This window comes from Mustela nigripes, chromosome 13, assembly GCF_022355385.1.
Source record: "Mustela nigripes isolate SB6536 chromosome 13, MUSNIG.SB6536, whole genome shotgun sequence".
Taxonomy (NCBI): Eukaryota; Metazoa; Chordata; class Mammalia; order Carnivora; family Mustelidae; genus Mustela; species Mustela nigripes.
The window spans coordinates 142,897,438-142,923,172 of record NC_081569.1 but is presented as its reverse complement, the minus strand read 5'-3'; the positions used below and the strand labels follow the sequence as shown (position 1 = coordinate 142,923,172).

Genomic DNA, 25,735 nt, shown 5'->3' with positions numbered 1-25,735 from the left:
TTGCTTCTCTTCCTTTGGCTGGATTTTAATGGCTCTCATGCCCTTTTTTTGATGCGTCAGACAGGACTTGGGATCCAAGGGCTGAGAACATGCTTTGCTCATGCCCCCGATCTTCCTCACCCTGCCACTGAGCACCCGGGCTGCGGCTGAGCCTGACATTCGGCACGCAAATGGGACTCCGTGAGTGCCATCGCCACCGGTACAGTTATCTTGTTTGTGAGCCAACATTGAAGAACCTGGGAGATTTCCTGCGATTTCAGATCTCTGATTCCTTAGGAAGCGGGCAGTGCTGGGACACACTCCTGCTCTGTCCCTCAGAGCCGAAGGTGGGGCATGAGAGCCCAGGAGAGCGCAGAGCCATGGTCTGTGCGGGTGTGCACCTGCGCCCGTGCCTGCCTGGGCACTGGGGCAGGTAAGACATCGCACTCATGGTCTTGGGCCGCCCTAATGAAGTATCACACACCTGGCGTGAAACAGCAGAGATGTGTTCTCTCCTGGTTCTGGGACTCAGAGGTCTGAAGTCAAGGTACTGCCATGGCGGCAGTGGTCCTCTCCCTGTTCCCCGGGGTGGATTGACGTGCCTGGCCCTTGCTCAGCATTCGTGGTTGGGAGACAGGGCTCCCCAAGTGTCAGCAAGCACCCCAGGGGGCGTCTAGCTTCCTGGAGCTCACGTAGTAAGACAGCCTTGTGGCCTTAGTGCTTCACGGACATTAGCCCACCGAATCCCTAAAACAGCCCTCCTGGAGGGGGGCAGGCTTGTTGCCCCACATTGTGGTAAGGAGGCTGAGGTCAGGGGGTTGACAGAGCTTTGTCAAAGTCAGAGCAGACTTGGTGTGTGGGGACAGCAGTGAGTGCCACATCGGTCAGACCCTCTGCCCCTGTGATATGGGGGCGAGGGGAGCCTTTATGTCAGCTGCCATCCCAAAGGCCGGTGCTCGTCACATTTAGTCCCTCCCCTGCTCTGTCTCTTCCCGGGGCGATTACTGGGGCTCTCGGCCTGATTATTTTCTCAAGCCTGAAGATGATGTTTCTATATTTCCATTTGAACAAGATTTAGTCCATTTTTAGGGTCAGTTTCCTCTGTCTTTTTGCATTCTCTAGTAGATGGTAGAACCATCCAGAAGCCATAACAATATGCTCTAAATAACCTTTATTTTGTGGTACTGATCTGAGTAAATATAGTTCACACCAGATGGGACTTTTTGCAATCTAGATTTCTGAAAGAAAGAATGGATTCATTTTGAGTTTCTTTACATTAAGTGAGTGATTTTTTTTTTCCCCCTTGGGCAGTCAACTCCCATGTTCAATATTCCTAGCATGACATTTTGTACTGTTATACTTGGTAAGTAAAGGCCAGCTATTCTGACCTTCATGTGCCAGGAGTCTGTGCTCAGAGCTCCGTTTTTGGTTTAGCTCATAAAGGCTGCTTGCATGTTTGTGTATTTCATGCAGAAAGAAGTCTTTTGGGCTAAGTCATTCTTGGCTAGATATTCACAAAGTTCATGGCTATTTTTAACACACACCTTTACTGCTTTAAAACCACAGTTAGCATTTAAAGCCATGACTGGCTTATTTCACTTTGCATAATACCTTCAAATTTCATCCATTGCGGGAGGTGAAATAAGCCAGTCACAAGAGGACAAGTACTGTGTAAGTCCCCTTACAGGAGGTTCGCCAGGGTAGGCGGGTTCACAGAGGCAGAAAGTTGCATGGTGGTTGCCAGGCGCTGGGGAAGGGGGGATAGGGAGTAGGTGTTTAATGGGGACAGAGTGTCAGGTGGGGAAGATGGAAGCGTTCTGGAGACCCATGGTGGGGATGGTTGGATGATGTGAATGTTCTCAGTGCCACTGAACCATATAAAAGTGGTTGGAAGGGTCAATTTTATGTTACATCTATTTTACCAAAGTCGGACAACAACAACAAAAAATTCCTACAATGACCTAAACAACTGTATCTAAATAAAGCGATGACGGATGTAGAGAAGCCTCACTCCTGCGATGAAATACAACGTGCCCCACACGGACGACCGACAGTCACGTGTCTATTTATATGAAATTTGTTTTCTGTTTTATGATTTTCTATATTTTTCAATTGAAAAAGGTCCTTGGAAAAATATAAATGTCCGCTCTCTGACGAACTCTGTGACTTTGGCCATCTTTTTTGCATTTTGAGCTATTATTACCCCGTAAGCCAGGTGGGGAGATTTAAAGGCGGAACAAGTAGAAACCAAAGTCAATCGAGATCATCGGGCAATGGGATTTGAGTGGTGACAGTCAACAGCAGTGCTGGAAACTTCTTTGCTCCCCCCACCCCCGCAAGAGCAAGAGTCGTAAACCCAAGTCCTTTAAGGGCAGGGCAGGAGATGACACAGTGTGGAGAAGGTGGGCGCAGGGCAGGGAGGGTTGGCGAGGACTGTGGCACGAGGACAGGATGGCACGAGGACAGGATGGCACGAGGACAGGAAGGTCTCCACGTTCAGTGAAGCAAACAGAACAAAACAAAAACTCCACAGAGTCCACAAGACACAACAGGGTTGTACCTGGCCTGTGGGCCACCGGTTTATAGTTTCTGCTTTTGGGTGAGAGCCTTTTGGGTCTGGGAGCAGAGAGGTCCCCCCTCTACCTTTCAGAAAAATCTGAGATGCAGATATGGACTGCTTCAGAAAGAACGGTTCTGGAATCTGGATCTTACACAGTAATTTCAGGGCTCTTTTCTTCCTACCTGCTGGCTGGAAATGTGTTTTGTTCCACCCCCCACCCCCGATAGTGTATCATTCCAAGTTTGAATTTGAATCTCTTTTTAAAAACATAGATAAATCTGTTTAATTTCATCTTACTGCACAAATCAAGTCAGTGCCTAGTATTTTTCTATTTTAGTAATAGCTGCACGTTCTAAAAAAATCTAACACTTAGTGGTCACCAACAAATTTTGATACACACACTGTACCGCGTGTCTGCCTGCCTTTCCAAAATTGCCGTTACTTGCATTTGGTTCTTTGGATTAAAATGCAGAAGGAGTTTATTGGTGGACATTTTCATATCTTGGATTCTGCTGGCCTTCTAAGATATATAGCAGGTTTTGAGAAAGATGGATTTTTTAAAAAAGATTTTATTTTTTGAATTAATTTATTTGACAGACGGAGATCACAAGTAGGCAGAAAGTCAGGCAGAGAGAGGAGGAAGCAGGCTCCCTGCCGAGCAGAGAGCCCGACTTAGGGCTTGATCCCAGGACCCTGGGATCACGACCGGAGCCGAAGGCAGAGGCTTTAACCCACTGAGCCACCCAGGCACCCTGAGAAAGATAGATTTTTCTATCTATGGCTCTCAGGTGAGAATTGAGGTTATTTTCAGGAGACCTCTAAACCAGGGCCATGAACTGGCAGACCCAGGAGGAGTACGGCCCATGCAGATGTTTTGGTGATCATGTTTTGGGGGAGGAAGGGGTGACATGGCTTTAGGTCCTCATGTGCTCGGGGGTGTCCAGCAAGCTCCCCAGCTCCCGTGCTAATGACATCTCCCCTTTCATGAACCTACAGCCCTGCAGCCCCTCCCTGGCCACAGAAGGCATGTGAGGTTGTGACCCATCTCACTCCAGGGACATCACAGTGTGAGGCTCTCAAAAGGAGGTTCTCCAGGACATGTGTTCACAACTTAAAAATGTCATCTGACCTTGCCGGGGACAACTACTCGTGTGGTTGGCAGACTCGTCCCCTTGAACAGGGGACAGACCTGGTTATCTACCCTCGTGGGAGGGGTGAGTCCCAAGGAGTGGCGAAGGAGACCCCATGTGTATAGAAACGAAATTCGTGACCATTCCAGCCCAGCGCAGCCCGGTACGCATGTCCAGAGCCATCCCCCCAAGCCCTGCAGGGCCATCAACAGAAGGCATGAGGAGACCATAGTCTTTTTATTCTGCACCTGCTGGGCAGCAAGTTCTGAGCAAAGTTCTTGTGCATAGAAGGTTAGAACCCATGTTACTAACAAGCACTGGCTCTGAGGGGGAGCTTGGGGGACTTCCTCAGTCCAGTTTGCTTAGAACCTCCATGGTTTTAGCGACAAAAATCCCTCACCCTGGGAAACCTCTCGGTCCCAGGCAAACTGGAACAATTCGTCCCCCTGGGGAGGGGCACACGTTTTACCTAAATGAGCTGGTGCAATATAAAGCAGGATGCGGAAGAAGGGGGCCGAAAGGACCGTGGAGGTCAAGTCCCCAGGGCGTGTGGTCTGCCTTGCAGACACTGGCCAGAGAGCACTTGCTTAAATTTTACTCTGCTTGGTCCTTGAAGGGACGGGGGCCCTTTGGGTTGGAGAGAAGCTGAAAGGCTTCGTGGGGCAGCGAGGAAATCCAGGGGAGATTTGAAGGGAGAGCCAGGAATATGCCAGCAGGAAGGCGGAAGGCTGGGCCCTGGGCCTCCTGCTAAGGAGCTCTTGGCTCTTCTCATCTAGCTGGAATTGCCTGGGTGGTCCCAGCCACGGTGTCAGGATACCTCTAGGAGTCTGGCTCTGCCCTTGGCCACTTTCTCTTTTAAATCCCTGGAATACAAAGTGATCAGCTGACATCACTTTGTCTGGGAGAACTTGGATCCCAGCTGCCCCCTGGGCTGGCCCTGATGTCTCCTGTTCTTGCTTTCTCTCTGACCTGCTGTCCCCCCTGCTCTGGGTGGGGTTGGGGGACTGGAAAATGCCCGCCCCCCCCCCCCCCCCGGCTCCCCCCTGATGAGCCTCATTCTTGGCGCCTGCTCACGGACTCTTTTTGGAGTCCCACACCTGCCTGGTAGCTTCCTGCCATTCCTTCGGGAAACACGATTGCCCAACCTGATTGCCCAACCTGAACAACAGAGATTCCTGCTTTGAGAGACCCTGACCTTCGAAACAAAAATCCTGTGTCATGCTTTGTCTTCCCAGAGGTGAGCAGGGCACCGAAGAGAAGGAAGGACCTGTCGCATCCGCACGGGCTCCTCTCCTCTTGAGCCAGACTGTGGGTTGTCCATGAGCAAGTGCACAGCTGGTTCAGGGGCTGCTGGGGCATCCGGCGCCGCTTCCTGCCCACACTGGCTCTTTATTAAGCGCTGAGTGTTGGGGCCAGTGATGGGACCCCACCGCATTAGGGAAGGCCCCGCGGTAAAACTTCTTACTCACACAGCTGCTTGTCCCCGCCAGGAGGAGTGAGGTTTGGGCAGCACAGGCCTGAGAAGCGTGAGATTGAGGGAGGTTGTCACTAATCGACAAGGACATGCTATGTTGGCTCCGGCTTTCCGTTAACCCAGCAGCACATGGTGAGTGCCTCCCCCGTGCGTTGCCGCGTCAGCGCCTGTGCTGCCCGGGAAACCCACCATCTGGGAGGGAAATCACCGACGGGATGTAGCATTCAGAGCAATGATGCGGACTGTGGGCCGCGGTGGGCAAGGTCGGGAGTCCGTGTGTGGGGGGCGGTGGCCTTGTCAGGCTCTTGGGAGGGGGGAGGAGGTTGGAGGGAGGAGGGAGGAGAGAAGGGAGGAGGCAGGAGAGGCTTTGGGAGTGAAGGTGAGGAGGCAGAGACTGCTTCTAGAAAACCGTGACTGGCCCAGGCCCCCAGGTCTCAGAGAGGGCACTCGTGGGACACCACATGAGTTCAGGGAGAAGTGCTCTGTGGTCGGCACGATTTTTGATTGATGGACCAACATTTACTGGCCGCCTCCTGTGTGCAATCCTGTGCAAGGCTCCTGGGGCACAAGGATGAGCTGGAGAGCTGTGGTCCTCGTGGGGCGGCCGGCTCAGCAGTGCGTGCAGATGAAACGAGAGGCTGGGGTGAGCAGAAAGGGTGAGTGAAAAGGTAAGCCCCGGGTGTTGGCTTGGGCGCAGGAAAGTGCCCAGCCACATGAATTCCCTAAACTCGGGGCAGGAGGTGGCCAGAGAAGCTGTGTGGGGGGACCCTCCAGGCAGGGAAGAGCACAGGTAAAGGCCCAGCATCAGGAAGAAGGGATGCAGGCTTCTGGGAGAGGAAGGTGTCCCACCTGATGCGGGGCCACGGGCGTGCCCACAAGCTGCACGGAGGGGAGACGGTGCGTGAAGAGGGGTGGCTGAACCCCAGCGTGGAATGAGCTCCCCAAGGCTCTGAGCAGAGTGGTGGGCCCAGGGGAGCAGGCTCGGCGGGGTCCCCCCTACCTGGGCATTGGAGGAGGGAATGGGCCTCCATCCGGGTGGTGGTGTGGGGGCAGGAGACATACAGAAGGCACGGGTGGGGGTGCCGGGGGGGGGGCAGCAGAAGTAGCCCCGCTCTGTTTGCTCTCCCAGTGACCATTCCTCAAGTGTGGGCTCGGGCTGGGCCTGGGAGACCTCAACTAGCCTGGCTTCCTTCCCTGCCCACCAGGACCCGGCAGGGCCTCCGACGTGCCCAGGAGCTACACCGTGAACCTGGCAGGAGGGGGTCGGTGTTGCACGGCGGCGCACGGAGAGTTTTCTAGCCCCCCCCCACCCCGGGCCTGCAGAGCTCCCTCTGCACATATCACCCTCAGGGACCCGGGTCTCCCCACAGCTGGCTGCTTGGTGTCTGCGCCCGAGAGGCCAGTCGTAGAGGCCGCGGAGTCTCCCTCCAAGGCGCTTCTCCTCCTTCGTGCGATGATCCTGGGGTCTGTGGCCAGGAGCAGGTGTGTTTGTGATGACATCAGAGTCCTGGTGAGCTGAGCCTTTTCTCATGATTTTATGACCATCTCTGTCCTTCAGAGAACTTGGTCGCAAGGTCGGTCCCTGCTGGTGGTGCTCCCCGGCTTGTCCGCTGCCATTTCCTGGCTTTGCACGGTCTTGGGTTTATGCGTGTCTTTGGCAAATGACATTTATCCAGATTTTTTTCAACAGTGTGTCAGTTAAAAAAAAACAAACTGTCCCTTTGTCCCTCTGACTGACAGGTTTAGTCCATCTTAACTACTGATTTGGGCCCGTTTCTACCATTTTCACTTGTTAGGTCAGCTTTTCCCTCTTTTCCTGTATTTCTTTGTAACCCTCTGGTCTTCTGCGTTGGCGCCTGTGTGCGCGCCTCCAAGTGCAGGACGGGGCAGCTGCTCACATCTTTGGTCTCGCCGACCCCTTGGCTCCTCTCGCATCCGGAACACCTGCCGCGTACTTCCACGGGGCTCCGGGGCTCAGTTACCCCTGCGGGTGTCAGCTACTCTGTCAGGCCTTGCGTTCAGCGGGGAGGGCTGAGGGTGAGTGGATGAACTCTGAGGGGAGAGGCCCGTGTGCGAGCAAGCTCGGAGCCACCCTATAGAGACTGTAATCCCCAGCCCCCCGGCTTGTTTGAGGGGTGGTGGGAGGCTACAGAAGGGACCACTAGGGGCTTCTTGGTTTCCTCAGTTCTTCCCAGGGCCTCTCAAGATCAGGGTTTCTGTGGGCCCTGGTCTCACTCCTGGGGCTCCGGGAGCAGGCACAGGAGTGACCAAGCCAGGCCCCGTGGACCTCGAGGCCGTGCAGGAGAAGCTGGCACAAACCACCGCCACCCCCAGATCCTTTTCCTCTTTCCTTCTCCCACAGTCCCACCGCCTTCTGCCTGAGTCTAAGCCCACCACCCCTGTGGTCAGGAGCTTCCAGGACCCTCTACCATTGCACGAATTCTCTTCCTCTGGGTCAGACGCGCTGTCCAACACTCACTGCTCTGTGTGTGGTCTGGACCAGCGGCAGCGGCCTCCCTGGGAAGTTTTTTATAATCGTAGAATTTCAGGCCTCAGCTTGGACCTACTACATCAGATTTTGCATTTTTTAAAAAAATATTTATTTATTCATTTATTTGTCAGAGATAGAGCACAAGCAGGGGGAGTGGCAGGCAGAGGGAGAAGCAGACTGCCTACTGAACGGGGAGCCTATGTGGGACTCCATCCCTGGGACCACGACCTAAGCCGAAGGCAGACGTTTCACCAACTGAGCCACCCCCGCATCCCTGACTTTGCACTTTTTAAAAAGCAGCTATATTGGGCTGTGACTGACGAGCAATGAGATGCGCGTATTGAAAGCTCACATTCTGTTAAGTTTTGGCATCCGCGTGGGCCTGCAAAGCCATCACCACATTCAACACCGTGCAAAGCTCATCCTTGCAAAAGTTTCCAGTGCCCCCGGGACCCTCCCACCTACCCCCCACCTCACGCCTTCCTGAGCCACCACTGGTCTGCCTTCCATCACTAGAGCTTGGTTCGAGGTTTCCAGGGTATTTTCCTGGCTGCTCTTGTCTGGCGAGAGTAATTACCTTGAGATCTAGTCTCATGGTTTGTGCGCATTCCCGGTTCATTCCTCTGATGGCTGAGTCCTACCTGTTGCATAGACCGACCCCAGTTGCTTTATCCAGGCACCAGCTGATGGACGTTTGGGCTGTTGCTAGTTTCCGGCCATCACACAGAAAGTTGCTGTGAATGTCTGCATACAAATCTCTAAAGAGACTTGTTTCCTTTTCTCTCAGGTAATTACCCACGAGTGGGACGCTGGATCATATGGTAGGTGTCTCTTTGGTCTTTAATGGAACTCCCAAGATGTTTTCCAAAGAGGCTGAACCATTTAACATTCTCATGAGCAACATCTGAGCGTTCCAGTTCCTCCACGTCCTCGTTAACACTTGGTGTGGTCTGCCCTTTTCCTTTTCGTCCTCCTGGTGAGGGTGTGATCGCATCTCGTCATGGTTTAGACTTGCATTTCCTTCATGACTAATGACATCTTTTCATGTGCTCCTGTGCCATTTGCATATTTCCTTTGATGAGGTGCCTGCTCAAATCCATGAACTGTTTCGAAATTGTGGTGTTTGTTTTCTGAGTTTCAGGAGTTCCTTATTTTCTGGATAAAATTTGTTTTGTTTCTGTTTTGTCCTTCTCGGGACTTGGCAGACTCTTTCATGTGAGGACTTAGGTCTCTCTTCCATTCTGGAAAGTTTCATTATTTCTTTCTCCTCTTTCTTCTTGTTTTGAAATCCCTGGTAGTGAAGGCTGAGTGTCCCTTGGCTTTTCCTTCCCCTGTTTGTCCCCGTGTTAAGCACAGGCACCTTCCCTGGTGCCTGGGGCTTCACTAGGGAGCCAAAGCAGCAAACATCCCTCCTTAGTCGGGAGACGGGGTGAATGCCGCAGTCTAATAAACCAGCAAGTTATTCCCTCTGTTACAAGGTGAGCTTTGCTGTGGAAGAACACAGAACAGGGGAGTGGGGAGGGGAGCCTGCATGGAGAGTTGGGGGAGGGTTAGGGCTTGTCTCACCAGGAAGGGAGGTAAAGACCTGAAGGAGGAGGCAGGTCAGCCACACGCAGATCTGGGAAGAGCTTGTGGGGGTGCCAGAATGGTTGGAGTGGAAGGAGAGTGGGGGGGTTGTGAAGGTGTCCGGTCAGAGGGGAGCAGGGCCAGGCCCTGGGGCAGGGGGTCAGTTTAGATCCTGTGAGGGGTGGGGAGGCCAGGCAGGAGGCTTTGCAGTTGTCTGGGGAGGGATGGGGCTGCAGCTCTCTGAGGTAATCCGGGTCCTCCGAGAAGCAGCGGGACTCAAGGTTTGCATGAAGGAAAGGGGAAACGGGAAGCAGGTGCAGAGGGCAGGAAGAGCCCCGACAGCCGTGCACGTCGGACTGGGAGGCAAGGAGGGAAGGCTGGCAGCATTCTCGAGGGCCTGCTGCCCCAGCAAGGCCGGGCACAGCCATCGGAGGAGGCCCTGTCTCCTAGGAATGTCCTTGCTGCATAGGTCATGGCTGGGAGCTGCCATGGGAAGCTTGGATCTCAGAGGTCAGCAGCTGGGCCCGGGGGCCAGTTATCTTCCCTGGAGGTGGGGGTCCTCGACCTCACGGCCGCCACATCCTTCTGGTCATGACCAGCCTGGTCCTTTCCCTTCCCCTCACCCCCTGATTATAGATGCCCAGGTCAAGTGACCCTGACCCATGTGTTTGTCACAGGCTCTTGGCTGCTTCCCCGCCTGCATCCTTTTCTTTGGAGGTCAAGCCCTGAGTTGACGGGTGTTGGGGTTAAAGAGAAGCTGATTCTTTTGCTGCCGTGTAGGTCCCAGCAGAGGGGAGATGGAAAATCAGGTCACGAGGTCTAGGAAAGAATGTAGGTTAATTAAAGTTTAAAACAGAGATCTTTCTGCAGTTTTTCCGTGAGTCAGCATTGTGTCTGGGGCAAGAGGCACGGGCACACTGGGTCCGATGGGGTTGAACCTGGGGCTATGGTTAGGGTGAGGGCCCCCACTGGAGGGAGCAGGCCGGGCTTGCTTGCAAGTTTCCATGCTTTTAAGCAGCATTGGCAGCCCCCCGTGAGTATCCTTGGCTGCTTGGGGGGTGGGGAGGGTCCTAACTCAGGCTGAGAATCCGGGCCAGCCGTTTGTGTGAATCCTATTTGCTGCATGAAGCTGGCGGCCCGGACCGTGGGTGACTTCTTGGGGGACGAGAGCGGCCGCAAGGGGAAGAAGGGCTTTGGTGGTGGCAGTGTTTGGGTGACCTCATGACCATCTGTGGAGTAAATAAAGGTGGACATGATCTTGAGGAAAATTGCTGAGTCCTGGTGTCACTCTGGAGGAGGCAGAGGTCGCCCCAGGGAGAATCCACTCACCCGGGGCTGGACTTGACATTCCCGGGGGCTCATGTCCCGAGATCCCCCATCCCAGGCAGAAGCTTCTCCGGATGCTTCTCCCTTCCTGGGCGAGGAGAAGAGTTGGACCGGGATCCTTGCTTCCTCCATTTCCCCTCCGACTTCAGGGGAGGGGAGGCCACACCCACGCCTTCCACCAGAAGGCCAAGGTGGGGGGCTGCCAGACTGGTGTCCTTGGCCCTGGGGAGGGGTCTGCTTATCTGAGCTTGAAGTCCTCCCTGCCTTCCGGACACCAGCAATCAGTGCTGACACCACGTGTGCACGGGGCAGTGAGGCAAACGTGCACATGACCGTGGGTCACAGTCATAAGTCCAAGAAGAGGGGCGCCTGAGTGGCTCATTTGTGAAGCGTCTGCCTTCGGCTCAGGTCATGGTCTCAGGGTCCTGGGATCAAGCCCCGCATTGGGCTCTCTGCTCAGCGGGGATCCTGCTTCTCCCTCTCCCTCTGCCGCTTACCCTGCTTGTTCTCTCTCTCTCTCTCTGTGTCTCTGTGTCAAACAAATAAATACCATCTTTTAAAAAAAAAAGAAGTGTGAGATGCTCTCAGAGGGGCTCTGCCTTGACACTGAGTGTGTGTGCTTGGGGGGGCATGTGGGTATGAGCCCCCCTCCCCAGCCGTCCCCTGGAATCATCAGGCAAAGGCTGGAGGAACCACTTGGGCTCGGTCTCCCTTGATTATAATTCCTGTGCTGCAAGCTCACCCCCCAAGGTGAGGGACTGCGGTGGGGGGCGTTCGGAGGTGATTAGGTCGTGCAGGTGAAGCCTCCTGAGTGGGATCGATGCTCTTGCAAAGGAGGCCCTGGGGAGCCCCCCAGCCCCTTCCAGCCATGTGAGGTCACGAACAAATCGGCTGACTGAACTGGGACGCGGGTTCACCGGACACCGCATCTGCTGGGTCTGTTGCAGACTCAGCCTCCAGCACTGTCATCTGTGAGCCCCCCTGGCTGTGGGATTGTTACAGCAGCCCAAATTCAGGCAGGCGAGTAGGGCCCCACAGTCACCACCTGCCCCCTTTGCCTGGGCCCCGGGGCTTCCGTTGCTAAAACCCAGCCGAGTTTGTCCCTCCTGAAGGCCCCGGCAATACTGTGGAGACCTTTCAGCTTGGAAAGTTGCTGTACGTCTTGGAGACATTCTGGAGACTGTGAAGAACATTTGTCTCAACGTGGCCGCTTGGCCTCCCTGGCACCTAGGCAGGAGCTGGGCAGAGAGAGGCTGGCCGCTGGGGTCTGGGACTCTGGATGTGAGGTGCTGTCACTGACCCTTGCCCTGGAACCCCCCCGCCCCCCGGAGCCAGCTTTCCTAGCTCGCCCAGGTCTTCCCATGGTCTTAAGTGACTCTTGGCTCCCCACCAGACTTGGTCAGCAGGATCTTCTCTGGTGTTTGCCTGGGGAGGGAGGGGCGCTGAGGAAGTAGGTGAATGATGGAACCGGCAGAACTTTACCTACAAGGCTCCTGGACACTTCTGCTCATAGCACGGGGAGCATAAGCGAGGCAGGCACGGGCATCTCCTTGTGGACAGTTCAGGAATCCAGGCATCCCAACGAGGAAGGACGTCTAAGTCCCCGCAGTGCTGACAGTACCCCACACCCTGAATTCCTCCCCTCCATATGGCCAGGGACCTCCTGGGTTGAGGGGACCCTTTCCTTCTTTAGGCTTCATCACTTTACAGATAACTTCTGGAACTCTGTAAGAATAAAGGGATAGCTTCCTTTGTCTACAGCCAGCTACGTGTCACCTGTTACCGCTGAATCTAGAACAATCCGCCCTGGAAGTGCCGCCATCGGGTCTCAAATACCCCTCAGCTGATGCCAACCTCTTGTTACATAGACTTTCTTGGGCACTGCATTATCGAGATACAACATTTGCAAGGAGCCCGTGAGGTCTTTGATCCTCATACTTTTCCCAAAGGCATCATAACCCTTTCTCTTTGCTCCATAATTGCAAAACGTTTTTATTTTTTGATTTATTAAATACCCATTAGAATCACCAGTTTGATTAATTTTTAAAATTCTGCATCATCTGTTTCTTTCCAACGTCTTTGTATCTACATTTGCCTTCTACACTTATTCACCTGTGGACAGCATCAAATGTTATTTATAAATGTCAAAAAATATGAAAATACTGTCTTATGTCCCCTCAGCAAAATGCAGTGGTCCAAGTTCTTATTACAGAATATTGGCTGAGGTCTTTCTCTGATTGTGAATATGTTTCCTCTTTGGCTTTAGAAATACGAATCTGAGAGAATGGATCATGGATATGGTCATCTGCAGACCCACTGAGACTCCTCGCCCTGCGGCTACAGGGAGCGTGGGTCTTGGCGGGGGTGAGGGTGGTGGGCGACTGTCCAATCGGCATCAAATTCCTCCACTGAGGTTGGTGTACCTGGGGAAAGAGACCCTTCTGGCCCATCACCGAAGGCAATGCCTTTTTTTTTTTTTTTTTAAGATTTTATTTATTTGACGGAGACAGTGAGAGAGGGAATACCAGTAGGAGTCGGAGCGGAGAAGCAGACTCGCTGCTGAGCAGGGAGCCTGACCTGGGGCTCCATCCCAGGACCCTGGGATCATGACCTGAGCCGACTGAGACACCCAGCCTCCCCTAAGGCCGTGTCTTCAAACCGGAGCCTCTGACGTGTTCGCCAGCTATCATGTTGCGTTGGCATGTTGCAACCGGCATTTTAAAAAATGGTAGAATTAAGGTTTCTAAGTGAAATACAGGACAACCAGTTACATTTGAATTTCAGTTACACAATCATTTCTTTCCCTATAAATATACCCCAAATATTGTGTGGAAGGTACACAACTAAAAAAAAAAAGAGAGAGAGAGAGAGAAAAGAAGTCATTGTTATTTATCTGAAATTCAAAGAACAACCCGGAGTCCTGTATTTTCTTACCAAATCCGGCCACCCTAAGTAGCACAGAACAGAAACTATCAAAAGGGGTCAGGCACACATATAGGCAAGTCCTGGGCACCCGGGATGTGTCTCGCTGTGGGCCGGAGCCTGCGGTGTGGGAGCCCAGCCCAGCGCCCGGGCGTGTTTCCTGGGGACTGGTGCGCGGTGCGGGGCCCCTGGGCTGCTGTGATGGTCTTTGTGCTGGTCTCTGCCCCCAGCTCGCAGCTCCGGATGTTCATTAAAACCTTACTCAGAAACTTTCGCCCGTCGAGGAAGGAGGCTCTCGCCTTGCTCTGAGCGGAAGACTTCAGTCCCGCGGCCTGGGCCTCGCCGGGGCGGCGGCGACCCCAGGTGGGCGAAGCCCCCGACGCCCGCGGACGCTTCCGCCTCTGGCCGCCAGGTGGCGACGCGCGGCCGCGGTTTGTGCGGAGCGAGGCTGTCGGCGCAGACCCGGGGCCTGGGGACCGAGCTGCCCTCCCCGTGTCCCCTGCGCGCCTCGCCGCAGCCGGGGCCGGGTCCTCCCCTCGCCCGATCCTGCAGCCGGGCCCCCAGCCGCCCGGACGTGCCCCGAACCCGGCGGGGGAGGCGGAGGAGGCGGGGCCGGCGAGCGCGGGCGGGTGGGTGGGCGCTCCCGGCCTGCAGGTGCGGCGCGGGGGCACCGTCTCCCCGCCAGGAGAGCGGAGCCCGGGGACTGCGGACCGGGACCCCGAGCTCCCTCGGGTGCCCAGCCTCGGGGGCTCGGGGGCTCGGCGGGCGGCCCCCAGCTGCGCGCTCTGTGCCCCGCGTTCTGAGCCTGCCTCCCCGCCTGGCGCCCCGCAGCGCGCTGGTTCCTCCCACCCACCGGCCTTTCCCTTGACCCTGCATATTTATTTAGACTCTCAAAATGATTAGCATCCCCCAGTCCTTCACGCAACTGCAAGCGGATCCTTACTGAGCTGTTTCTTCATATCCTGAATTTGGGGTCCCAGCCTCCACACACCCCTCCTCCCCCTTGCTTGTCTCCTGCCCTGGTGACCGTGTCCAGGCTGATGGCATCCGCCGTGGAGGAAGAGGAGAGGCGGTGGGGTTCAGTGGTTGGGTCTGTGGGGGCTGGGAGTGGACACTGCAGTCCCTGTCCACTCACTGCCACCTCCGGGTTTGGGGGGGCATGGCCCGTGTCCACACTGGCACTCTTGGGGGCTCTGCTGGCAGGGAGCATGAAGGTGAGTGAGGACTGGAACATCTGTCACCATCCATGGGTCCCCTGCCAGGTTTCTTTAGGATTCTAGGAGAGAGAAGAGGAGTTTTGCTAGACTCTGGCTACAGTCCCCGTGGACCCGTGGGTTTCCGAACCAATAAATGAAGGCAAGCTTTCCCATCCCCGGTGGGACAGACTGACCCGGGGCTCTGTGGTCTGGGGTCACCTCCAGGGCGTTTCCCCACACACATGCCCTCCGCCCCTCCCAGGGCCAGCCGCTCACCCCTGGCCTGCCTCCACTCGGGCCTGCACCCCCCTCAGCCAGCAGCCGCCAGGAGTGGGGGGAGACAGACACGGGTGCAGATTCTGAAAGGGAAAGTTGGGAACCACCATGAATAAGGAGAATTGTGGAGTTTTCCAGAGTGGGGTTCTGAGGGGCATCTGAGTGGGGAAAGTCCCTTCTCTCCCGGCCCCAGCCCCGCTTAGGCAAAACCATGGGAACAGCCCGCTGCCAAGTTTCCACATTCCACTCCTGGAAATATGATCACAGATGGGGGCTGTGGGGGCCACTGCCAGCAGGCCCACGGCTCCTGAGAGGGGAGCAAAGCCTGGGGAGTCACCCAGCCTCAGAGTCAGTGGGCCTTGCGGGGGCCCTGGCCCAGCCCCCATGCCGCAGGAGGGGTGCAGGGGGAGTGGCCTCAGAGAGGCTTTCATCCACCAGCTCCAGGCCCGAGCTTATGCAGCTGACCAGCCTTTGGGAAGAGGAACGCAGAACAGTGAAGACGTAGAGAGGTCAGGGTCATGGGGTACACGTGGGGCTGTTCTGTTCTTGTCTTGGGGGCTGGCCTGATTCCCGGAGGAGGAGCAGGAGAGGGAGGGAAGGGGTGGGCAGGGGCACTGAAGGATTGGGGAGGAGGGGAGGGGGGATGGGCCAAAAGGTATTTAGGACTTCAAGGTCCCCTCATAATTGTGACTGAGACCTTGGGGTACAGGAGTGCGGCTGCGTAGGGGTGAGTTGACTGGATCTGGATGCAGTCGCTGGTCTGTGCCTGGATGGGACCGTGGTGGGAACAGAGACAAGCTACCGGATTTCATCCACTTTGGGAGGATTTTGTACGAGGGGGTCGGACTGGCGGGTCGCGGAGCTGGCGGCAGGGTTATCTCCCTCTGGAGTTAGAGGGGAGTGTGTGTCTGTCTTTGATGGCGCCCCCATCTCTAGGATCCCCCTGAGCACTTGTTTTATTTTCGATTGGCCTCTGCTTTTTCTAACTCGAAAACCTTTATTCCGCGGGTCAGGGAGCCAGTGTAGAACTTGCTGCTTGCTAAAAATCCTTGTCTCGGCTTCATGATCAGTCACTGATGAGTACTGAAAGACGTGTTTGGGATTTCACCAGGCTTATCTTTAAGTGGCCCCAAGAGAAAATTCCATTTATTTTCCAACAGAAGGGGTGGCTGAGTAGCCCACGGTCTGTCCTCCCGAGGGATCAAGGATGCCGCCAGAGAAGGGAGTGAGGACCACGGGGGTGACCCCGAGCCGTCTGCAGGGGGTCCTGTCCTGGTTGGCAGAGTCACAGGAAAGGTGTAAAGATGTCCCCGCCCCAACCCCCTGGGGCATGCGACTATGGGGTGTGGAGAAAGGGACTGTGCAGATGTGACTGCGAGTGTCCCGGAGGCATCACACAAGTCCTTAAGGGTGGGCAGCTTTCCCAGGTGTGGTCAGAAGAAGAGAGGGGATGCCCGGCCAGGGATGTGGTCTTGCCGGCTTCCACACAAGGAAGGTGGGCCCTGAGCAGGGAGCAGGGGTGCTTTCTAGAAGCCGTGAGCGCTGCCCTTGGCTCTGTCCTCTCTCAGCGAGGAATCTCGTCAGCCTATAGGTGGCTTCAGCTTTCCATGAAGACACTACGGTCTTCTTAGTGCAGCGAATCGGCATCTTTCTGCCGGGATGTCAGAAGTTTTCGTAGTGGGATTGTGGTCTGAGGGCACGTTTAAAACCTTGATGGGTCTGGCACATGCCCCCCTCCCCCAGTGCCGAGGGGACCACTTTCTGGTGCATGGGAACCATGGGGATGCACGGCCGGGTTCCCAGTCCCACCCATCCGAAGCGAGGATAAGGGGGTGACGGTGCTTTGATCCAATCTGTCTGGTGAACCTAGTAGGAAGGCTTTGGGAATTTAGGTGCCAAGGGAGAGAACTGGTCTGGAGGGTTTGGGGGGGCCTCAGAGTCATGGGGAGGGTCTCCGTCTTGAGCTCACTTGTGCTGTGGGAACGTGAAAGCAGCTGGCTGGGGTCGGGCTTTCCTGGGACCCCTCCAGCGGTGTGCCCAGCAGCGTGGAGGGGAGGGGGCATTGAGGGGAGCCTGGGGTCCCTCCAGTGCCGTCGGGGCGTGAGGAGCCGGCCAGGCAGCCCCTGGAACTAGAGGGGGGGAGGGCAGGACGTCCTCGCAGGCGGCAGCTGTGGGCTGTGTGGGCCCTGGGGTGTCCTGTAAGGGCCTAGAGAACCCATAGGGAGCAGGTGTTTGTGTCGAGCATGAGCTTATCCACCAAGATTGTGCTGAACAAAAGAAATGAGAACTCAGTGGTTTCCGAGAAACCACAGAAAAATGGTAAGCAAAACTGAAAGTAAAACCCTTTCCTTCCTGAACAGAATGGGACCTTCGGGGATTCCCAGAGACCGTTTCTCTCCGGCCTGGCCGACCCACCTTCTGGCCCCAAGAGTTTCCCAAGTCTGGGGTTTATCAGTTTACAGGAGCGAGGCGTCTAGTGAGGGGGGGTGGTGGCAGCTCCTCTGCTGGCCCCAGCCCAGCTGAGGGGTTGGTTTTGTTCTTGGTTCTCCCTCCTGTCCCTGCTGGTCACCCCTTTGTCCCCACAGCCTCGCCAAGGCCCCCGAAGGTTGACCCGTTTCATCAGAACGCATGTGAGCGCTCCCACCTGGGGGTGCGGCCTGGGCAGGCACATGTGTACGGACTTCCCTTCAGGCTGTGGGAGCATCTCTCTGGTTCTGGATTCTGGATACATTCACAGCCCAAAGGTCTTTGGATCAGGAAAAAAGGATACTCTGGGAGCATCCCTCGCCCCCAGCGTTTCTAGGAGGAGCTGCTCCCCAGGCTAAACCCGGGTTCCAGCACCTTCCCGCGGCACCTGTCAGTTAGGGCCTGCCCCGTGCCGCTGTCAGGGAGTGAAGGAGGTTGTCCAGGACAAGCTCCCCGCTCGGGACAGAAGCCCTATTTTGCACACACGGGGGGATATTGTGGTATGCGTGTATGGCGGTGGCCAGACCCCCGAGAACTCCGTGTGTTCTGTCACCGTGTCCCGTCGTGCAGTAGGGGTACATGCGCGTTTCTGTCTCTGTGAGCAGGAAGTACTGACCATAGGGGATGGCGGATAAGCCAGGGCAGTCCTTAGGCCGCTGTTCTAGAAACAGAGGACTGTTCTCGCACGCCAAATGGGCCCTCATGACAAGGCCACGGGACTGTGCTGTGTGTGATCCCTTCGAGCAAAGACCGGATCCCACTGCCTTGGTGGGGAGGGGGGATTTGGAGGGACCAGTGCTGTAGGGGAGCACACACTCCTCTCCACCCAGCCGGAAGGAGAATTAAAGTGACGGGAGACAGATCCACTGGAGGAAAAAAACCAAAGGGTTTTGGACCGAAGTAGGAGATTAGTGACTATCTAACAGTTGTTTATATGGCCTTGTTGGCTCTGACTTTCCTATCTCTGGTGATGAGGCTGTCTTTTTCTTTACTGACAGGGCACCTTTCATGGGGGGGACTTACTTTCTGCTTTCGGGGGACAGAGGAGGGTCTGAGGGACCTTCCCAAATAGCTTTCATTTAAAATAATCCACAGGCCATTTTGGTGGCCCACCCTTGGCCGCTGGAGCGTGGAGATGTCCAGCGCTTCCCAGAAGTCATGCAGTGAAGCCGGGGGGCGGGTTGCAGCTAAGGGGGTGTGTGGCAGACAGAACAGCACCCCCAAGACGCCCGCGCACACGCCTGGTTCCACCACAAAGGGGAGCGACGGAAGCCGACGGAAACGAGGCTGCTGGTGGGGCACCTCACAGAGGGACCCAGCCTGGGACGCTGGGGGGGGCGTGCGGCCATCACGGGGTCCTTCGCAGGGGGAGACTGAGGCAGAGCCGAGAGCAGATGTGAGCCGGGAGTTGCTGGGTCTGCAGCCTAGAGGAAAGGCTCCATGAGGCACGAGGGCAGGCAGCACCTGGAGGGGGGCACCCAGGAAATGGAGAGGGACACAGCCCAGAGAGACCCCGGCCAGAACTCGGACTCCACAGCAGAAGCACACAAAGCTTGTGCAGTTTGGGCCTCTATGATACGGTAATTTGTTACAGAAGCAGGAAGACACTCCTATGGGCTGTGTGGGGTCCAGGTAGGAGACCCCCATTGTGTGTCCTAGGGGCCCCTTGGCTAGTGGCTGACAACTGCCATCTGGGGGAGGCAGAGCCGAGTCTCCATGCTGGATGTGGAAGGCAGGGCCGGCCTGTCAGGTCAGAACCCAGAGGGGCACTGTTAGGTCACTGCGGCTGGGGAGAGGGTGGTCCAGAGGGAGAAAGGTGGCCCTGGCCCACACTGGACAGAAGCCGCTCCAGGGTTTGGGCGATGCTGCGGGTGGCTGGATCCAGTGTGGCCTCCTGGGCAGTGAGCGCTTCCAAGGAGAGAGAGGCTTTCAAGAACCGCAGCAGAGATCATGCCCTTGTAGGTGAGAACGCAACCACTGCTAGAGACGGGCAGCAGGGACTTGAACCGACGTCTGCACGTCCACGTTCGACAGCATTATCCACGGGAGCTGACACCTGAAGCCATCCAGGTGTCCATGGACACACAAGTTCGTACAGAGGGGCGGCCCGTGCTCGCAGTGGAGTACGACGCAGCCTTAAAAAGGAAGGAGGGGCGCCTGGGGGGCTCAGTCTTTGAGCATCTGCCTTGGTCCAGGTCATGATCTCAGGGTCCTGGGATCGAGCCCCGCATCGGGCTCCCTGCTCAGCGGGGAGCCTGCTTCTCCCTCTCCCGCTTCCCCTGCTTGTGTTCCCTCTCTCACTTTCTCTTTCAGTCAAATAAATAGATAGAATCTTAAAAAAACAAAAGGGGAGGAAATTCTGCTACAACATGGATGAAGCTTGAGGACATGGTGTCAGCCACACCAGGACAAATGCCCTGTGGTCCCACCTCTGTGAGGGCCCTAGAAGGGTCAGAGTCGCAGAGACCCAGAAAGTAGGGGGTCAGGGGTCAGGGGCTGGGGCGGGAGGGATGGGGGTTCCTGTTCAAAGGGGATAAGTTTTTGTTTGCAATGACCAAAAAGTTCTGAAGATGGATGGTGGGGACAGCCGCACAGCTCAGTAAAGGGGTGTTAGCCGCAGCGCGGAATGGCCTGCGTACAAACAGCTGGAACAGTGACTTGGATGCTGTGTGTGTCTTACCGTAAGTAAACAGAGCGTTCTCATCTCAGCAGCACTTACACTAAAAGTGGAAGGATACAGAGAAGACGGGCACGGCCCCTGCGTGACCACGACACACAAATTCATTCAACATTAAAAAAAAAAAAGATTTATTTACTTATTTGGGGGAAAGCGCATGGGCAGGGGGAGGGGCAGACAGAGGGAGAGGGAGAGGCAGGCTCCCCACTGAGCAGAGAACCTGATGTGGGGCTCAATCCCAGGACCCTGGGACCATGACCTGAGCCGAAGGCAGAAGCTTACCCCACTGAGCCGTGCAGGCGCCCAACAGCTGTATTTGTAGACGCAGAGGAAGTTTCTCCGGCAGTTTACAGCTTCCTCCTATTTATTTCTTTTGTTCGGCTGCAGGCTGGTGGGAGCGCTCTCTAAGGCCGGCTGCAGTCGGACACTAAGGCAGAGAGATGGACCGGCTGGAAAGAAGTGGCCTCTGGGGCAAGAAGAAACCTAGGCTGGAAGAAGAGAAAGCAAGCAGCGAGCTCCAACAAATCCTGCCCAGTGATGCCCGGGGGAACCCGAGGCAACAGCGCAAGGGCCGTCCTCCCAAGCTGGCACAGTGGCTCACAGGGTTTCCGGGACGATTCCTCAGAAACAAAAGACCCCACGATGTTTTTCATCTGACAGAAAATTCCAAAGGTAGGCGTCTTGCCTTATGTATTTCTTTTAAAGATTATTTATTTGAGAGAGAGAGAGCACGAGAGAGTACAGCCGGGGGTGGGGGTGGGGCGGGCCGAGCGAGAAGCAGGCTTCCTGCTGACCCCGGGACCCCGGGACCACAAGCAGAGCCGAAGGCAGACGCTCGAGCGACGGGGCCCCCCCGGCGTCCCTGGGCCTCACTTTTCTATCCGGAGCCTTTATCCCGTTCCTTCAGGTTTTTGCTCATGTGTTCATCATTTCGTGCAGTATTTACTGTACGTGCCAGCCTTGCAGATGTCACTCTGGGCGCCTGGAGGGGACCAGGCACAGCAGAAGTGTGCCTGGACCCCAAGGTGAGCGGGACTGTTCGCCGGCCCCTCCACACCAGCGGTGCGGGTAGCCGAGCCCAGGGGGCCTCTGACACGGTGTGGGGGGAGCAGGAGAGGGACTGAAGCCGAGTGAAGAGGCCCGTAGTCACCACCCCTGTGAGAAGCACCTCCTGGTGGCAAAGCTGGCGAAACCAAGGTTCAGGGTGGCGGGGCTCTTTGCCCCCGGACCCGCAGCCGCCGAGAAAGTCATGGTTGCGATGCGGACCGGCAGAGCATGCTCCGGCTTGAGCCCCAGGCTAGGACTACAGGAGTGTGTGAAGAGGGGCCGGGGGTGGGGTCGGAGCTGTGTGCAGGGCGTCTGTGTCTGAGCCGTGTTTGTGTCCCCGTGACCCATCGTGGGTCTGTGCCCAGAGAAGCTCTCTGAATGACCTGGAGTGCAACGGCAGGGCGGGGGCTGGGCTGCTTATGAAAGCTCTGGTCCGCTGTGGGTTTGTGGGAGGGGCTGGGGCCTTGACAATCTGGGGAATGTTTTTCAGAGGGGCAAACGCTTCAGCTTTTCCCTGAGGCCAGGGGAAGTTGCAGAATGGCCCTGGGAGCGTGAGGTCATGGGGCCGTAAGATGTCACCAGCTCCTTTCCGTCTCTGGCACCAGGCATCGTCATTCAAGAGGGGACAAGTGTTTATCAGTTGGTTCACAGGCGATGGCATCTTTGAGGGTCCCCCCTGCCCCCATCCTCGCTTGCCCTGTGCCTGGTGACATCAGGCAACCTTGCCAGGATAGTCACTTTTCAGGGACATTTCACTTTTGTTCCCTGGCCAGCTGTTGCCGGCCCCTCGTGTTGCTGGCCTGTGATGCCAGGAGATGGGCTGGTGGCCGGGAGCAGCCAAGCTGTGCTCGGCTCAACGGGCCTGCCTGGGACACGGGTGGACACCACAGCGGCCCCCACCCCCACGTCTGCCTTTGCCTGCCTGACCCATGCCCCCCAGTATCCTTGCTGAAGAAACGGTACCGATGCAGCCATGTTTGCACAAGGCCCGGGAGGTCTCCGGGCTTTGTAAGATCAGCTCTTCTGTTTTTGGGTAGGGGGATGACGGCCTCCCACCCAGAAAACAGCCAGGTTGGTGCAGGATAAGCAGGGGCCTATGTTGGAGGGAGGGAGCAAGCGGGTTCTAGAGGAGTGAGTGCTGTCCTGGGGAGATAGCGCGGGAGCCGTTTTCAGGAGTCACACTAAAAATGTAAGAAGAAACAGGTGAAGTTAGTTTCAGTAATATACTTTATTTAGCCCAATATAGCTAACATAGTATTTCAGCATGTTTCAACTTTTCGTCAGTATTAGAACCAAGATATTTAACCTGTTCTCTCCCCCCGCCCCACCCCCACTAAGTCTTTGAGTTCTGCTGTGTGATCTACACTGACAGCAGCTAGGTTTGCCCATTTCAAGGGCTCAGTAACCACGTGGGGCTTGGGGCTGCCGTGTTGGACGGTGCGGCTCTGGAAGGAAAGGGAAGCATGTCCGAGCAGCCCTGCGTCTGGTGAAGCCACAGAGGTTGCCGCACTTACAGTTCCTAGTGTTGAGTCTAAGCTAATTAATTACTAGCAACAAGGAGCTGTCTATGAGATGGAATAGGGACTCAAAATAATTACATGTGTGGAAGGCCGTCCTGTTTGGATTCAAAATAATTTCCATCCCATACTCCACTCCTCCTCAATTCTTTGTATTATTATAAGTTCAGATGTTTTCACTGAGAGACCCAACGAACTAGGGACTTAAGATAAAGCAAGATAAAATTTGCTTCTCTCATGGAAGATTTGAGTGGGTGGTTCGGGGCTTCTCAGGGCTCAGAGACCCAGACCTCTCCATTGTATTCCTTCATTATCCTCCACATGGGGTTCCTGTCTCATGGCCCAGAATGGCTGCCCAGGTCCTGGCCTCACATGTAAATTCCAGCTGTCAGAAAGGAGAAATAGGAAAGGGGAGTACATGTTGCCCTTGACAACAGAAAGTCACTCTGAGCCCCAACTTGGAATATAACTGCCCTCTCACTTTGAAATTTCCAAAAGTTAAAGCTCAAAAATGCCCTTTCAAGTTAAAGTCCAGAAGAATTGGTGTCTGAGTGTTCAAATGCTTTGGACAACCCTGCCCACCGATTCCTCCTTTGGTGTTGAGTCTCACTGGACCAGCCTCTTGCAGCTCCAGGCTGGAGAGTCATGGTGGGGTTCCTCTGGGATCCAAAGCAGAATCCTTCCCTTCCCGTCTCTTCCTCTGGGCACAGCAGGAGGCCCAGGACCAGCACCATTAGCACCTCCTGGGCACCTGTCAGAAATGCACATTCCTGGGCACCTGGGTGGCTCAGAGGGTTTAAGTGCCTGCCTTTGGCTCAGGTCATGATATCCAGGTCCTGGGATGGAGCCCCATGTGGGGCTCCCAGCTCAGCAGGGAGTCTGCTTCTCCCTCTCCGTCTGCCTCTCCCCCTGCTTGTGCTCACTCTCTCTCTGTCTCTGTATCTCTCTCAAATGAATAAATAAAATCTTTAAAAAAAAAAGAAGGAAAGACATGCATATGCATTCCTTATGAGAACCCCTTGCTAGAACATTTTTCACTAAGTCTGCTGGACCTCCCTCTCTGGCCCTCTGGTGGGGAAAGTGCTTTTGCTGTCTCCGTGTTGGGTTCGTAGGCCCACAGCTGAGGAAGGCATGGACCATGCAGGGCCTTGGGAGCTTACAGGTTCTCGGGAAGAAACTGCGGTTGTTAGGTTTTTCTGCTCCAGAAGCCATACTGGAAGCCCACAGGTCTTCTGCAACCGTTGTAATAAGCCTGTGGCCTTCTGATCCTGACTGGCCAGGAGGCGCTTCTTTCCCAAAGGCTTTTGAAACCTCCTCCGGGTCTTCTTGTCGGTTCCCGGATGGGTGGGTTCTGTACAGCTCAGCCTACCCCCACCCGACTCAGGGCGCCCCTCCCCCTCCCAGATCCACAGGTCTTCCAGGCACCTGAGCCGTCCTTTTGCTCTCTTTCTTCCAGGCTTCCTGGAGTTGGTCCAGGATGGGTGGTTCCTGGAGGCCTGCCAGAGCATCTCCAGGTTGGAGGAGGAAGGGCAGAACTGCGGCGCCCAGTATGAGGCTGTGGCCCGGAGCATGTGGCAGGTTGTCCAGCAGGCTCTGGATGGCACCGGGCCCAGCCAGGAGCTGGAGCAGAAGCTCCGGGCGGTGCTGGCCACTGTGGAGTGGACACAGGACCAGCACGAAAGGCGGAAGGCCAGTGCCCCCCAGGACGGCGGAGTGGCCACCTGGGCTGGTCAGCTGAATAAGCTACTGAGAAATGACGCTGAGACCCAAGTGCCCACCCTGGGCCCCAAGGACCAGCTGGACCTGTACCTGGAGAAGCTAGACAAGGCAGTGAGACAGGGCCTGGGGTCCCCGCGGGCGAGCCGGTTGGGGACCTGCCTCTGGGAGGTCTACAGGATGTACTTCCACGAGGTTCTCCTCGGCCGCCTCTCCGAGCTCACTCAGTCCTGCGGTGCCGACTTGAAAAGCTGTCAGGTCCTGTACACCTGGGGCAAGACCAACTTGTTCGAGCAGCCTGGGTGAGTCCTCTTGGGGGATCTTGGGGTGCTAGGCGAGGCCACTGCTCTGGGGGAGGCCCTCGGGCCAGAGCTGTGGTCCACGGAGAGCCTTCGGAGGAGCCGCCAGGGCGGGGCCGGTGGTCGGGGAAGGGCGGACGCAGCTGGCCTTGGGGACAGCGTGTGCACAGGCCTGTGTTCGTGCGTGCCTGTGTGTCTGCTGCGTGGTGTGCGTATGGTGTTTAGCGCGTTGGGGGTTGTGTTTGCGCGCGCGTGTGTGTGAGACCGCCGAGACTTGTCAACAACAATGGAGACTCTCCCTCCCACTTCTCAACCCCGGCTGCCCTCTCCAGTCACGGGGCTTGTGCAGGGTTGGGGGGCAGGCAGCACAGGCCGGGGAGGGGGCGAGGCCCGGCCTGGGGTGCCCTGCCCTTAGCACCGTGCCCTGCCCATGCCACCGCCCCTCTGCCAACCCGGCTCAGCTCTTGGCCCCTCACGGCTCCTTCTAACCCAGCAGGGAGACACTTGCAAAAGCGTGCCGGACCTCCTGGGAGCCAGTGGTTGGGCACCTCCTGGACCCCCTGATGTTTGTTACTTGGATGTCCCAAATGCAGCAGATGCTGGTAGGGCTGATCCAGGTAAATGGGTCCAGCAGTATCTGTCACCCAGAGGCCTCCTCGTCCCGCATCTGGGGCCCAGCAGGCAGAGGCTGGGCCAGGGTGGCCCTGGGTGGGGGGCTGCGGGAGTGGCGGTTGGGCACCGTCACGTGGGAGGTAACAGTGGCCGTGGCTCCGAGGTGGGAGGATCATGGTCTAGCGGGCCCATAGGGAGAGCGCCTGACCGGAGGTCTCTGCCTTGACCAGTGAGTACCGTCTGGCTTCTTCCATATCAGCAGCTCCAGAGCAGGGCCGGTGAGCCCCGGGTGGAAAGCTGGCTGCCCCAAGGTGGGTGCACGTGGTGAATCCAAGGCAGACACAAGGAGGACTGGAGGGGACAGTGACTCTCCAGCTGTGATCGCTTTTAACCAATGTGATCTCCTGTACCAGTGTTCCTGGTCTTGGCACAGACGTGTCGAGAGTCCTGGGGACCAGTGGAAGAGATGTTCAGGATACAG

General features: G+C 56.2%; 1 protein-coding gene, 1 long non-coding RNA gene and 1 pseudogene across 8 annotated transcripts in view; all 3 read left to right on the top strand.

Annotated features, from left to right (window-relative positions):
• Nucleotides 1–25,735, top strand: part of LOC132000284 (uncharacterized) — a 39,167-nt gene that overhangs the window by 4,692 nt on the left and 8,740 nt on the right. For 3 of the 6 annotated variants that reach the window (XM_059374056.1, XM_059374052.1, XM_059374057.1), the window contains exons 2-4: nucleotides 20,451–20,735; nucleotides 24,084–24,645; nucleotides 25,136–25,259. In XM_059374056.1, coding sequence (XP_059230039.1) covers nucleotides 20,504–20,735; nucleotides 24,084–24,645; nucleotides 25,136–25,259 — 918 coding nt within the window. In that variant the 5' untranslated portion in view covers nucleotides 20,451–20,503. Of the gene's footprint in view, nucleotides 1–15,342; nucleotides 15,430–15,629; nucleotides 15,648–20,450; nucleotides 20,736–24,083; nucleotides 24,646–25,135; nucleotides 25,260–25,735 lie in introns of those variants that run through there. The other 3 variants (XM_059374053.1, XM_059374054.1, XM_059374055.1) reach the window with 3 other exon arrangements.
• LOC131998935 (uncharacterized) lies at nucleotides 5,155–8,627 on the top strand. Of its 2 annotated transcripts, none has more exons than XR_009398948.1 (3): nucleotides 5,155–5,275; nucleotides 5,698–5,811; nucleotides 8,422–8,627. It is a non-coding gene; the product is annotated as an uncharacterized LOC131998935 (long non-coding RNA). The 2 variants fall into 2 exon arrangements; XR_009398947.1 differs by lacking the exon at nucleotides 8,422–8,627 and adding an exon at nucleotides 6,349–6,503 and having other exon boundaries at nucleotides 5,698–5,799.
• On the top strand, nucleotides 20,083–20,198 carry LOC132000456 (U6 spliceosomal RNA; annotated as a pseudogene).